At 40.4% G+C, this 12,066-nt stretch overlaps 2 protein-coding genes across 6 annotated transcripts in view; one reads left to right on the forward strand and one right to left on the reverse strand.

Moving 5' to 3' along the window:
* Dock1 (dedicator of cytokinesis 1) overlaps positions 1–12,066 on the forward strand; it is a 518,033-nt gene that overhangs the window by 233,452 nt on the left and 272,515 nt on the right. The window lies entirely within an intron of this gene.
* The window catches only part of Fam196a (family with sequence similarity 196, member A), a 57,951-nt gene that overhangs the window by 13,801 nt on the left and 32,084 nt on the right, over positions 1–12,066 (reverse strand). For 2 of the 3 annotated variants that reach the window (XM_005402006.1, XM_005402007.1), the window contains one exon: positions 3,616–3,687. The exons of the other annotated variant lie outside the window; for it this stretch is intronic. In XM_005402006.1, coding sequence (XP_005402063.1) covers positions 3,616–3,687 — 72 coding nt within the window. The remainder of the gene's footprint in view (positions 1–3,615; positions 3,688–12,066) is intronic. 3 annotated transcript variants of the gene reach the window in all.

A 12,066-nucleotide genomic window follows, 5' to 3' on the forward strand; every position in this document is an offset into this window, starting at 1 on the left:
ACATTGACACTCTATGCTTACTTTTTGAGCTACATGCTTGCCAGCATGTTTTGTTTGCTCCTGGACTTACTATGTCATTTGCATTCTTTATGGAAATGATTTAATTATTCAAATTTACAGCAATCAATGAGGTAAGGAAGAACTGTTATTTCCGTGAGTCTTTGGAAAGAGTAGTTTGCTGATAAATATTGGGTATGGAAAAAGTAGGGCCAACTCAAATTGCCAACTCATGTGGGCATCCAGAAGGACTCTGAAGTCAGGTTCTGTCGCAAGGAATTGCTACACATTAAGCAAAGGAAAGCAGCTGTGATTCATGGAAGATAACTTGGAACTCTAGTTGGGCAGTGCCTGCATTCAATTAAAACATCTAGGTCTCACTACAAAGTAACAGCAAAACTTGAAATCAGGTAGATCAAGATTTCAGTTTGCATGATTTAAGTTAAGGTAATTTATTTATGTTAGGTACATGCCATTTTTGATAATTTCCTCAGGGACTGAACATAGTAAACCTTCCCTCACTTTGTCATCTGTTATAGAAAACTCAAGAAAACCCCCTTCTGTCCAATATTAGTAACCAAAATCAAAGTAACTATTAAACTTTAATTATTTCCAATGTAAAATGATAGGGAAGTTGGGAATCAGAGTTTGATGAACAGTATATTTTCAACTTAGTGGGAACAATGTGATCTTAATGGAAAACTAACTGCAAGACTCCATGAAATAAGGGCTTTGGGGCACAGTGGGGTTCCAGTTGCAGTGTCACTATGCACAGTGGTCTGGAACCAGCTTGTTAAGTCTTAGTAACTTCTGTTTGCAACAGAACTTTGGAGGTTGTGGGAATTTTTTTGTGGCTGTTACAACTATGAGTAGTGTAATTTTAAATTAACTTTCTAGAAGAGAGACACAAAACTCCAGTTTTTCTCTAGCACAGCTTCTCTAGTATGCTTCCGCATCTAGTTAGAGCTAATGTATGCTTTTGTCAGACTCCACAGGCCTCATCTCTGTTCAGTGTCTGAAGACACATAGCCCGTATCAGTAGTCCCTACAATCCTGTCTTCAGAGGACAGGTCTCTGTGAGTAGACATGCACTTCCTGCTTCCTGCCAAATAACCGCAGTTCTCTACCCTTCCGCCTGGCGATTCCTCCTCAAGTTCTGCAAATTCCTGTGGGCCTCTGAGTCTTGCAATTCTTTTGGGCAGCAATCTACTGACTGATGTGCTGGGATTCACTCAGACTACTCATTGAGGCAATTCAAAATAGTAACCACTCCAGGGTATTTCCTGAAAAGACAAATTCCTGTCTTGTCAGACTTCTTAAATCATTTTTAATATCACTTTTTATGTAAGTCACTTCTGAAACTAGGCCTAAATTTATTTAAATTATTTCAGTTACGCTGGACAGCATTCTAATAAATTCATTTGCCGTCACCTACAAAATGTTATATAGGTGGGTTTCAGCAGAACATACTCGTTCTCTGAACCTTCTCTGGCAAGTTTTGTTCATTTCTGTCTTGCTGCATTAAAAGACTAGATGCGCTTCAGCTCCCTAAGTAATAAAATTTAAACTCACAGAATATTCCTGGCAATTTATATCATCCCCTCTTTTCCTAATTTATTCATGTTAGTGAAGAGTTATTTTAGATCAGTGTCACATTCTTTCACTGGTGATTCAAAATTCTCTTCTGTAATATGAAGGTAGTTAAAAGATTCCCACCAAGCAAGGTCACTGTCTTGGAGTTTAGAATTTGGAGTTCTTGAAGAAAAATCTTGGCACAGTTGCATGATTTTCACCTTCACACTGGCAGCAGCCAATAGTCGTCATTGGCTTTATGTGCTAGGCAAGGCTACTACAGTATCCCCGCTTTTGTCTGCTGCCAGGAGGCCCTAGCAGTTTGCGTGTACCTTCACAAGGCCTTAACATGGGGATGATTCCGGTAAGGCAGGCTTTCTCACTTCAGTCCTCTCAATATTTTAGACCTGATCACTTTTTGTCATAGGGGCTGCCCTGTGCAGGCCTGCAGTCCTAACATCTACCTTAGATACCAGCAGCACCTCCTCAGCTGTGACAACCCTTTGCACTTGGTAAGATGACCCCTGGGAGGCAAAAATCACCCTTAATCAGCACTGTAAGGCATTAGCCACTGTGGCATCTGACACCCATCTTTACCTGTGAATTCTTCTACTTGTCCCTATGTAAAGTCTCCAGGGAACCCTGTTCTGTTTGAAGGAGCCTGGGCTTGTCAGCATGCCCTGCCTGTGCTTGGAGAGGAGTACAGCCATATCCATGCCTTCTCTCAGGAGATGGGTGAATGGGGCCAAGACTGTGGGGCCTAAAGCTTTTCTATTTCCCTTATTTGTCTTCTGGATGCAGAGAACAGTAACTTTGAAGATTTTGTAGAGGCTTGTTCATTTTTGAGAGAGGGAGAGGTAGGGCCCTTTTATACATTTCAATGCTTAGGTATGTAACTTTTCAGTCACAATTGTTTTGGATAATTTGGCAGACCACTAAAATCATTTTTCTCAGAAGGCGATAATCAGATGGTCAGTAAGTACAGGAAAAGATGGCCACCATCACCAACCATCAGGGAAATGCAAATCAGTACCACAATGGAATACTGCTTCTCCCTAGGAAAGAGTGACCATTATCAAAAAGATTAAAACTAGCAAAAGCTGGTAAGCACATGGGATAGGAATGTAAATTACAGTGGCCATTAGGGAAAATGGTCTGGAGGTTCCTCCAAAAAGCAGAAATGAATGTACCCTACGATCCTAGCTGCTGCATGACTGGGTATATGTCCAAAGGAAACAAAATCAAAATGGTGAGGAAATACCTGTAGCATTATTCACAACAGCCGCATTACAGGATCAGCCTAGGTGCCTTCTGTCTTAATTTTTAAAACTGAACAAAATTATAACAAATCCCTCTGCTGTCATATTTTGTGAAAACTGTATTCCTGGAAAGTTATAAAAGCAGCCAACCCCTTTGAAGGATTTTCATGTTTTAAAATATTACATTACTGCAAAAAGCTTAACGTAGCTTTTGCCTGTAGAAAGTTTCTGCTGTATGCTTGATGTTAGTAATATAAACAAGCTTCAAATTTAAAAAACAAAACAAAACATAACATCTGTGCAGGCTCCAGAGAGGGGATTCTGCCTTAGGGGATGTAAGTGCCAGAATCCTTGTGAGTTCCCAGGATGTAACTGCACATGTAGTGTGACAGCCCTGGGGCCTTCCGTGGCATTCCTAACACATCCGGTGTCATTTCAATTTGACATTGGTATAGTCCAATGTCATTTTACCATCTAAAAGGCACAGAGTACGCAGTGCAGTGCTCATGGCTAGGGATTCCAAGGCAGCAAGCCCTCCAACTGGTAGAAGCTCTTGAAACTAAGAGGGTGCATTTGCAAGATAAATGGTTTCAGCTCTCCTTCATCCATAGTCCTATATCTGAGGTAGGATCTTGAGAGGTAGGGTTAGAATTATGGTCAAAGAAAGTCCGTTTCTTTTGCCTGATAGAATCATCCCAGCATGGCCCCAGATGGTTCTTGCATTTGTGGGTAAACATTATTTGTCACTCAGAATAAAAAAAGTGGGAAGAGGAGAATGTTAACATACCTATAGATAATACATGCACTGTTCCTGCATGTGTCACAATTAGCTGTGTCTTGCCCCGTCCGATATGAAAGCCTACAAGATAAGAATAGGAGAGCATTACAAGTGGTGACCGGGGGTCGCTGGACTCACAGAGCAGATGCCTCAAATCAGATGCTTTCCCGATGCCAGTGGTCATGGAAATTGGTTAATAAGTGTTTCCCAGTTTGCTCTTGCCATTGCCTTTATGATACACAATCAATGCAATGTCTCTAGTTATGACAGTGTTTAAATTAAATGTATAATGTAGACTTAAGCTACTGGATGAAGTATAGAATCTAATTTTGCTATAAGCACAGGGAATGTAGGATGTTTCAGTTCAGCTATTTATTTATGGTGTTTTAAGGAAACTTTGAGGGGAAGCCAATCTCAAGTTGTTGTCTCCCCCACTTCTTGTCTTCCTAGAACAGGGGTTGGCCAACTGTAGCTTGATCTATTCAACATACTGAGTGGATTTTATATTGTTAAACACTTGAACAAAATTGAAGGAATAGTATGTGTGCATGTGCACCTTAGGAAACTTATCTGAAACTCACATTTCAGTGTCCATAACGAAAGTTTTAAATTTTGACAATAAAATTTGTGAAAATCTTTACATAAATACTTATAAAATATCCTCAGTTTTGCCTCTTTGTTTACAAATCATAGTGTGTTTTTTCTCTGGCTCTTCAGAGGAAAAAGAAAAAAAAACCTCATGGATCTCTATAATAGAGTATCATTCTGCCATTGTCAAGACTTCTGATTTAGTCTCTCTGACTGTATTCTTTGGTGAGTTCCATTGGCTCTATAAGATGAGACACATTTTAGCCTTTCTGTTTTTGTAGGGGGTGTCTAACTCTTCCTGTCCCTTCAAAAAAAAAAAAATCCCTTGGAGCATTTTTGTACTGTAGCATTGGATGTTGCAGAATTTTAAAGGTTTGATGGGGAGAGATTTTTTGATCACATTAAAGTTGACTGGACTATATCTTGGGGCAGTCACCCCAGGAAACCAGTATCAGGGTGCTGTATACTTTCAGGGTTCACCCAACTACACTGGCTGGTCTTTCCAGTTTTTCAACACACAGGATGTTTTTTCTGCATATTGTTTTGTACTCAGGGCAAACAGGATAACTCGAATCTGTTACATTTGTGGCAGAGAAAAGCTTCCATTTGAATTGGCTTGTAACCACTTTGGGGGCAAATTTACACACAGAGTTGCTCAACAAAGTAATAGTGTGCACAGAGGTTTTCTGTCAACATCAATAGTCAATATTTTTTATCACCTTTGTTATGTACACTTCTCTTGTATGCACCATGGGTTTTAAACTGAAAATAACTTTTGTTTCCTCATTATATTTTGCATTACATAAACATTTGACAAAAGGATTGCCTGCTCAGTGCTGAGATTGTCTCAGTGGGCTTCTGTAAACTTGGACATGACCTTTGAATGCTATGCAGTTTATTTGTTAATCAAGTGACCATATTCTGCACCAGAATGTTGCCAAGCATTTCCTGTGATTCATTATATTTGAAATAGAATTGGAATCATACCATGGCTGCCTTTGTTTTTATTATCCTTTCTCTTTTGTCACATCCCATATTGAATACCTTTGGATACCCATGCTCCTTTTGGCTTTGTTGGGGCACAGAAGGAATGAATAGTTTGTCTTATATTTCCCTCTCGTTCCTCACCACTTGTGGTGAGTTTTAGTTCTTTGCGCTTTCCTCTTGATGGCACATCTCAAGAATGTAGACTTCCTGACCCTACCCACCAGATTTGTCCAATCCCTATCAAGAGTTCCAACAGTTTATGACCTTGCCTTTCCTCACCTTTCAAGCCATGTATATGCCTGCTGTCTTTCTTTATAAGATGTATTATCCTTTAGCCTGACTGCAAGTTTATTTCTGACCAAGGTTATTTTACACAGTGAAATGAAGGTGATACTTGAGCTCAAATCCTAGCAATGATGTGGATGTGTTGTCACACTGTAGCCTTAGTTGCAGATGAGGTGCTTGCTGCTCTTCTATTACACTGTCCTAATGTACAAAGTCAGTGGTTGAGAGACAGTACATGATAGTCACCTATCTGTGCGTATCACATCCAAACTTTAGGTGCTTAAGTAAGGCAAAATCAAGGCATTTCTTAACCATTATTTGAAGGCTGTCTTTCAGTGACTTTCAAGCACACAGACCTCATCTTAGACTTCAGGTCAACCTCTGCCATGCCTTGTCCACATCAGCACCCCTTCTTTGCTCGGTAACCTTAGAGCTTTCTATTGTCTCACTTGCATTAGAGCCTTGAGCCTTCCAATTAATTATGCTATCCTTCTTTTACAGAGGAGAATCCAGTATCCTGCAGATGCAGGGACTCATTATTCTTTGACCCCAGGCTTCTGATGCTCCATGTTGCCTTCCTTGTACCATGGGATCTGTGTTCTGTGCTGTGTGTAATTGGCAGTTTAGGATAGTCAGTGCATCTGGAAATAACAGGCCAAAGGCTTCAGGCACCTGAGAGTCACAAGAGGACTGTCTTCCTGGATAGGATAGAGCTTCAGTGAGAAATTATCTTTGTAAAGTCCTTCCTGAAAAGACTATTCTAATCACTTTGTAAAATGCAAACATTTTCCCCATTTTAGTAAGCAAGCAGTTATTATGTGTCTACTGTCAGGCACTCTTCTGGCTACTGAGAAGACATCTGTGAGCAAAGTAAGAGTGCTTATACATGTGAAATTTACAGTAGGGTGAGAGAGGTAGGTGGCCAACTCCTAAGTACATGGGCGAAGGAAGGAATGAATGTTAGATCATTTTGATACTGCTATCAGTGTTAAGGAAGTATTATGAAGGCATTTGAAGTGACTTTGGCTTGGCATCTGAAGTGTAGTATTAAAGCAGTCAGTCACCTGATGACCCAGAGTTAAGAGATGCAAGCAGGACCATCATTACCAGGTGTTAACACCATCACCTATTAACATCCAGCAGTGGGAATGATGATGGCATGTGTGTAAGACACTGTGCCTGGTGTCGATGGAGCAAATGGGAGTGGAGGGAGATGAAGTTGGAGCACTGAAAATGGGAAAGGATTTGGACATTATTTTAAGTTTAACGAGAAGCCACCAGAGGGTTTTTCTTACAGTATGTGAAAACATGAAAAGGAAAATGCTTCTTCTTATCCTGTCTATAGCATCAGTATCATTCTGTTTCCTTCCTTCTGTTTATTATATTTGCATGCCAACCTAGTTTACTTCTTCTGAGAAAGTGGCTTTCTCTGACTGATGTCTGCTGGTAAGAAACAGAAGCATCATAATGTCCACTTTGTATGGAGATCTATCTGTGGTCACACTTATTGCAGCTATTTGGGGGAAAAAACAAAACAGCCTAATGGTCAGCTGTGTTACTCCAACATGTTTCTACATGTCTAAGAAATATGTTTATTACCACAAACCTTTCTTAGAGATCATTCAGTAAGCTCCTAAGGTTTTTTTTAAAGATCCTCTTATTGCTGAAGGAAACAAATGTTTGTAGTCCAGAAAGTCAGTAATTAACTTGTGGATGGAATTTAAAATGTTGACCTATGTCATGTGGCTAACTCAAAGGCTGCTGCCAGCAGTTAATGTCAGTCACACTATGCCGGCTAAAATTTTATTAAGCAAAAGAGTGTTCTCAAAAGAGGGCTTAAAACTGTGTAATCCACTGTGCTTATTGCTTTGATAATCCATCTAATTGTCCTTGGAGCTTCAAGCTGTAGTGTTTGGCTTCACTGATAATTTTATGGTCACATTAATAACTGGGCTGCAGCATCTGAATGAATGTGTACTCCAAATATAGATAAAACAGTTAAGTTCTTCTATGGGGCAGGGAACACAAAGTGCTGTTCTGGAATTTCCCTATTTTTTCCTTCTCAACTTGGAAACACATCATAAAACCAGTACTTGGAGTAATTATCTTTCTGTATTACTATTGCTATGAAAAGCAACAATGCAAAACTTTCAAACTACTAAATCAGATATTTCTGTGACAGTAAGGTAGAAGTACTTTGTGGATTGTAAATTTAGGGATGTAAGAGCTTAGTTTGTTAAACACAACTTTTTCTAATCAAAGAATATGTTATTTTTCTTGGTAGTTAATTACTAACTTGTACAGCTTTCCTCCCTTTTCCTTTGAGGAGTCCATACTTATTTGGTACAACACCTGATATAATAGCTGGTACTCTGTGAGTGACTAGTTAATGTTAATTTTACAAAATCATGCAGTCAGTCTTTGTGTTCTTCTGTGGAAGTACAGAATAGTAACATATTCTACTGAAGGATTTTCCATAGATTGCAAAAGGATAAGTATAAATTGTGAAGAGTTCTAGTTCTCCCTTTTCTCCTAATATAGGTGCCTTTGGATTCTAATGACAAGTATATTCATTGTAAGTAGGGATTTTGTAGCAGTCACTATTGACCCATTGTAGATACTTGTGTGTATTCTTGCCTCCGCAGTGTTGGGGCAGCAGTTAGCATTCAGCACCAAGGACAGTGTCAGGAATTCAGGATCTGGTCTCTTGGTGCTTTTATTCTTTGTTCTTTTTGTCCTGTAGCTTCCATTTCTCCAGGGCACAATTCTAACCTAGGGACCAGATCAGGAATTTTGAACGTACTCTGTGAACACTCCTTGTTCAGGTTGGGCTTTCTTAAAAGTTCAACCAGACATGGTTTATACAGTTCAAATAGGGATGTAAATAAAGAACATGGAGAAGGACTTGATGCCTTTTTGAAGTAGTGGGAATTTGGACAAGTTAACTTTTAGGTCGTTTTGGAGGAGACATGAGAAAGTGAAATAAGTGCGGTTTACAGAACACAGCTTGGAATTCAGGGCACCCCCATTCAAAGAGCTTAGAGCTGCCTGCCTGCCAGAGCCTGGGCTTCTCATACCAACTGTGAGTACTGCTAACCAGTTTCTCTAGCTACCTCATGCTTTTACAGCAATCTGCTCCAATTCCTCAGTTGCTATTATTAAAAAAAAAAATCACTGAATGTATTTATACATATGCATATATATACTGTTACTTGGAAACATGTTATCTATTTCTGTATCTATATCTATGTTTCCACTATTACTAGAAAAAACATTGGTGACAGTTTCATGAATATGTCTTCAGCTATTCCTTTTACAGATCATTAGCAAAAGAGGGATCAGGAAAAAGAATTTGTAAAAGAAACAAAGAAGGGGAGTCACCGGGCAGAGCTGGTGCAGTGGTTCTTACAGCATGCCATGGCAGTGATAAAGGAACAGGACGGCTGCTGGCTTCCCCCTGAGCTGCACCTGGGAGGCAGAGATCTCACAGGAGTGGCAGACCGCTTCTGCTCTTTGATGAAGACAGCAGGGAAAGCTAAGTTAGCAGAGCCATGGGTGGTAGGAAAGGGTGTTCGAAATGTCACAGAAAGGTCACTGAGACCTTCTTTTCTGGCCACTTATTTCAAGTTGCTCAGTGTCTCTGAGGCCTTCAAGAAAGGATCAAGAAGCCGGAATCACAGCACTGAGTAAACACCACAAAACAAAGCAACACATTAATTGTTTGGTTAAAAGGTCAGGAAAGGGGAAAAAAAAAAACCCAAAAAACCTCTCTCACTGTGCAATACCCAACAAACTTATGAACATCTCAGAGGAGAATCCTTGGCAAGTGGGTGTTAACTTTCTGGTATCTAATAGTAGCATCAGCTTACTGGGTTGGTTTGAATGGGGTGTTCCTGCAGTCACAGTACTACCTAATGCTCACTTTTTGTTTTCAGTTTTGATTTTTGTCAGGGATGCACCCTGACCTTTGCCTGAGCTACACAGGCACCACTCAGATCTATGATCACCACTCAGCTCTATGATTTTAAAATCTCACTGGGTGGGTGTGACAGCATGTACCTGTAGTTCCAGCCACTTAGGAGGCTGGAGTAGGAGGATTGTTTCAGCCCAAGAGTTCATTAGCCTGGGCAGCACAGTGAGACCCCATTTTAAAAACAATGTATCTGAAATACTCAATTGAAAATTTTTTTCTTATCTCCCTGAGTGACTGCATGGGTTGTCTGGCTAAGTCCAGTGTAACTGCAGAATTTAGAAAGGCACCTTCCTCTCAGTACTGTAAGTGCTTTTGTGCAGTTCCCTACCCACTCCCCCTGAAGCTCTGCACAGTGCAGGCAATAGTAAGTGACCCTGTGGTCCTTTTAGGAGAAATGTTTATTTTCAACAAGGTCACGATTTCCAGTGTGTGAGCAAATGGCATTTTCAGTAATGCTAAGTTAGGGTGTGTTACTCTAAGTGCGGTCTTCAAAAACACTGTAGGTTTTGAAATTGTCATTTGAATTAACTCAAAGGTTCTGTCCTAGTCCTTCTGAGTATGACTCTCAGCTAGGGACAATAGTCAATGCGAAAATAAAAAAGGCACAGTCTCTTGCTCAGTGATAATTTTATGTTGCTGTTTAATTTATTTTCTTAGTTTTGCTCTCTCTCCTTTGGACTTTCTCACTGGGAATCAGAAATGATTTTTCCTTCTGCATTCTTATCCTGCTTTCCCTTTTTGATAACTAAAATATCACTGATGTCCGCATCTTATAAGGGCTTTGTCACTTAATAGTGTCAAAGTGATATGAATTAGAATCATGAAATGGTATCTATACTGTTGGGGGAGGAAATTTCAAAAGTAGTCAAAGTGAGCTCCTATGTTTTAAAGGTGCTCTCAGCAGTAGCACTGGCTTGTTTCTGAACTCATATCCTCTCTTAAGAGTTTGCCAGATCATGTCCTGGAAGTATAACTGGCTGATACGTCAACATACCAGGTGCTATAATGAATTTAGACTTTCCCAATATATCCATGGAAACTCAGTTACATATGTTGTAAGGATTTGTGCTATTAAATGCTATGATTTGGGACCATTCAGTTGAGGTTTTTAAAAAGAATATGAAGAGTGGTGGCACATGCCTATAATCCCAGCACTTTGGGATGCTGAAGTAGGAGGATGGCCAAGTTCAAGCCCAGCCTGGAGAACATAGCAACTTACCGACACCTTGTCTCAAATAAAAAGGCCCAGCTAGGGATGTAGCTCAGTGTAAAGCCTCTAGGTTCAATCCCCTGTACAGCTCCCCAGCAAATGAAGAAGGTAGATATTCTCAACCATGTCCAACTTCATCTATTGAAAGGACCAAGGCAGTGTTGTTTTCGTAGATAACATGGTGACCAGCTCCCTCTTTACCCATTAGCTCCTAGGAGCTGTGGTTTAGCCAGAGTCCAACTGGGCAAGGCAGGCCAAGCAGCTTTGTGATGTTTGCTGGCCTAGGAACTCCACGCAGACAGAGTAGCTGTTGGTGGTAAAAGCTGAAGTGTTTTGCAAAACAGAGTTACAGTGGCTACCAGTTTTGGCAAAGTTGTTTGAAGTACTTCATTTTTTCCTGCTATGAGGATGTCTGTGTGGGGTGAATGTTGATGCCTACAACAGCTGTCCAGTAGTGCCTTCCTAGAACTTACCAGGAACATCTCGATTACCCACTGTACACACGGCCTTTGGGGGGCTCTCAGCTACCTTCTTCTGCCTGCTTTTTTTCTGCCACAGTCTGGGCATTCAACACTGACTGACAGAGCAGCTTCCTGGCCTTCTTTGCCTACTGATGTCTTCTCTACCAGTAATAGAAGAAGGGCCAAAAGATTTGCACATGTGTGGAATGAATGAGCAAATGAAAAATAAAATTAAAAAGTAAGTTTGTCTTAGCAGATCTTTGAAAGTTGGTTTGGGGCTGGGGATTTAGCTCAGCAGCAAAGCGCCTGCCTGGCAAGCGCAAGGTCGTGAGTTCGATTCCTAGTACCGAAAAAAAAAAGACAAAAAGAAAAAAAAAGAAAGTTGGTTTGAACTGTATGCCAGTGATATTTGGGCGGTTCTTACTGTACAATGAAATAAAACTCTAGAAAACGCACTTGATGTTTTCTGCCCAGTACCCTGTACGGGAATACCAGTGTATCTTCAACAGATACCAGTGTATCTGTTAACTCAATTATTAGATACTCTGTGACTCTGGTTTCTCTGTTTTCTGCTTCTGGGCCTGCAGATACAAGGTTAGGAGGGGAGGGCCTTCCCATTAACATCCATATTCATCCAGGTTGTTTTGTGGGAGGAAAGGTCCTCACCAAGATCAAACACTTCTTTTTCACAGACACTCGTATTTCCCCCTGAATATGTGTGCATTTCAGACATTTAGTGTATAAAATGGAGTCTGCCCTGGTTTATTACACAAAGAGAGATCTGCTTTTGGAGTCTCACATAAGGCCTCAGAAGGAATGTCCCTCTGAGAACATGATGGTAGATTTTACTCAGTCACAGAGTCTCCATACAGAGTGAGCACAGATCTCCAAACCTATTTCTATAGAGATAATGCTTAGGAGTACAACCCACTCACAAGTTGAGGCTACCTCTTTTG

Source organism: Chinchilla lanigera, unplaced genomic scaffold, assembly GCF_000276665.1.
Source record: "Chinchilla lanigera isolate Chin_1 unplaced genomic scaffold, ChiLan1.0 scaffold00076, whole genome shotgun sequence".
Taxonomy (NCBI): domain Eukaryota; kingdom Metazoa; phylum Chordata; class Mammalia; order Rodentia; family Chinchillidae; genus Chinchilla; species Chinchilla lanigera.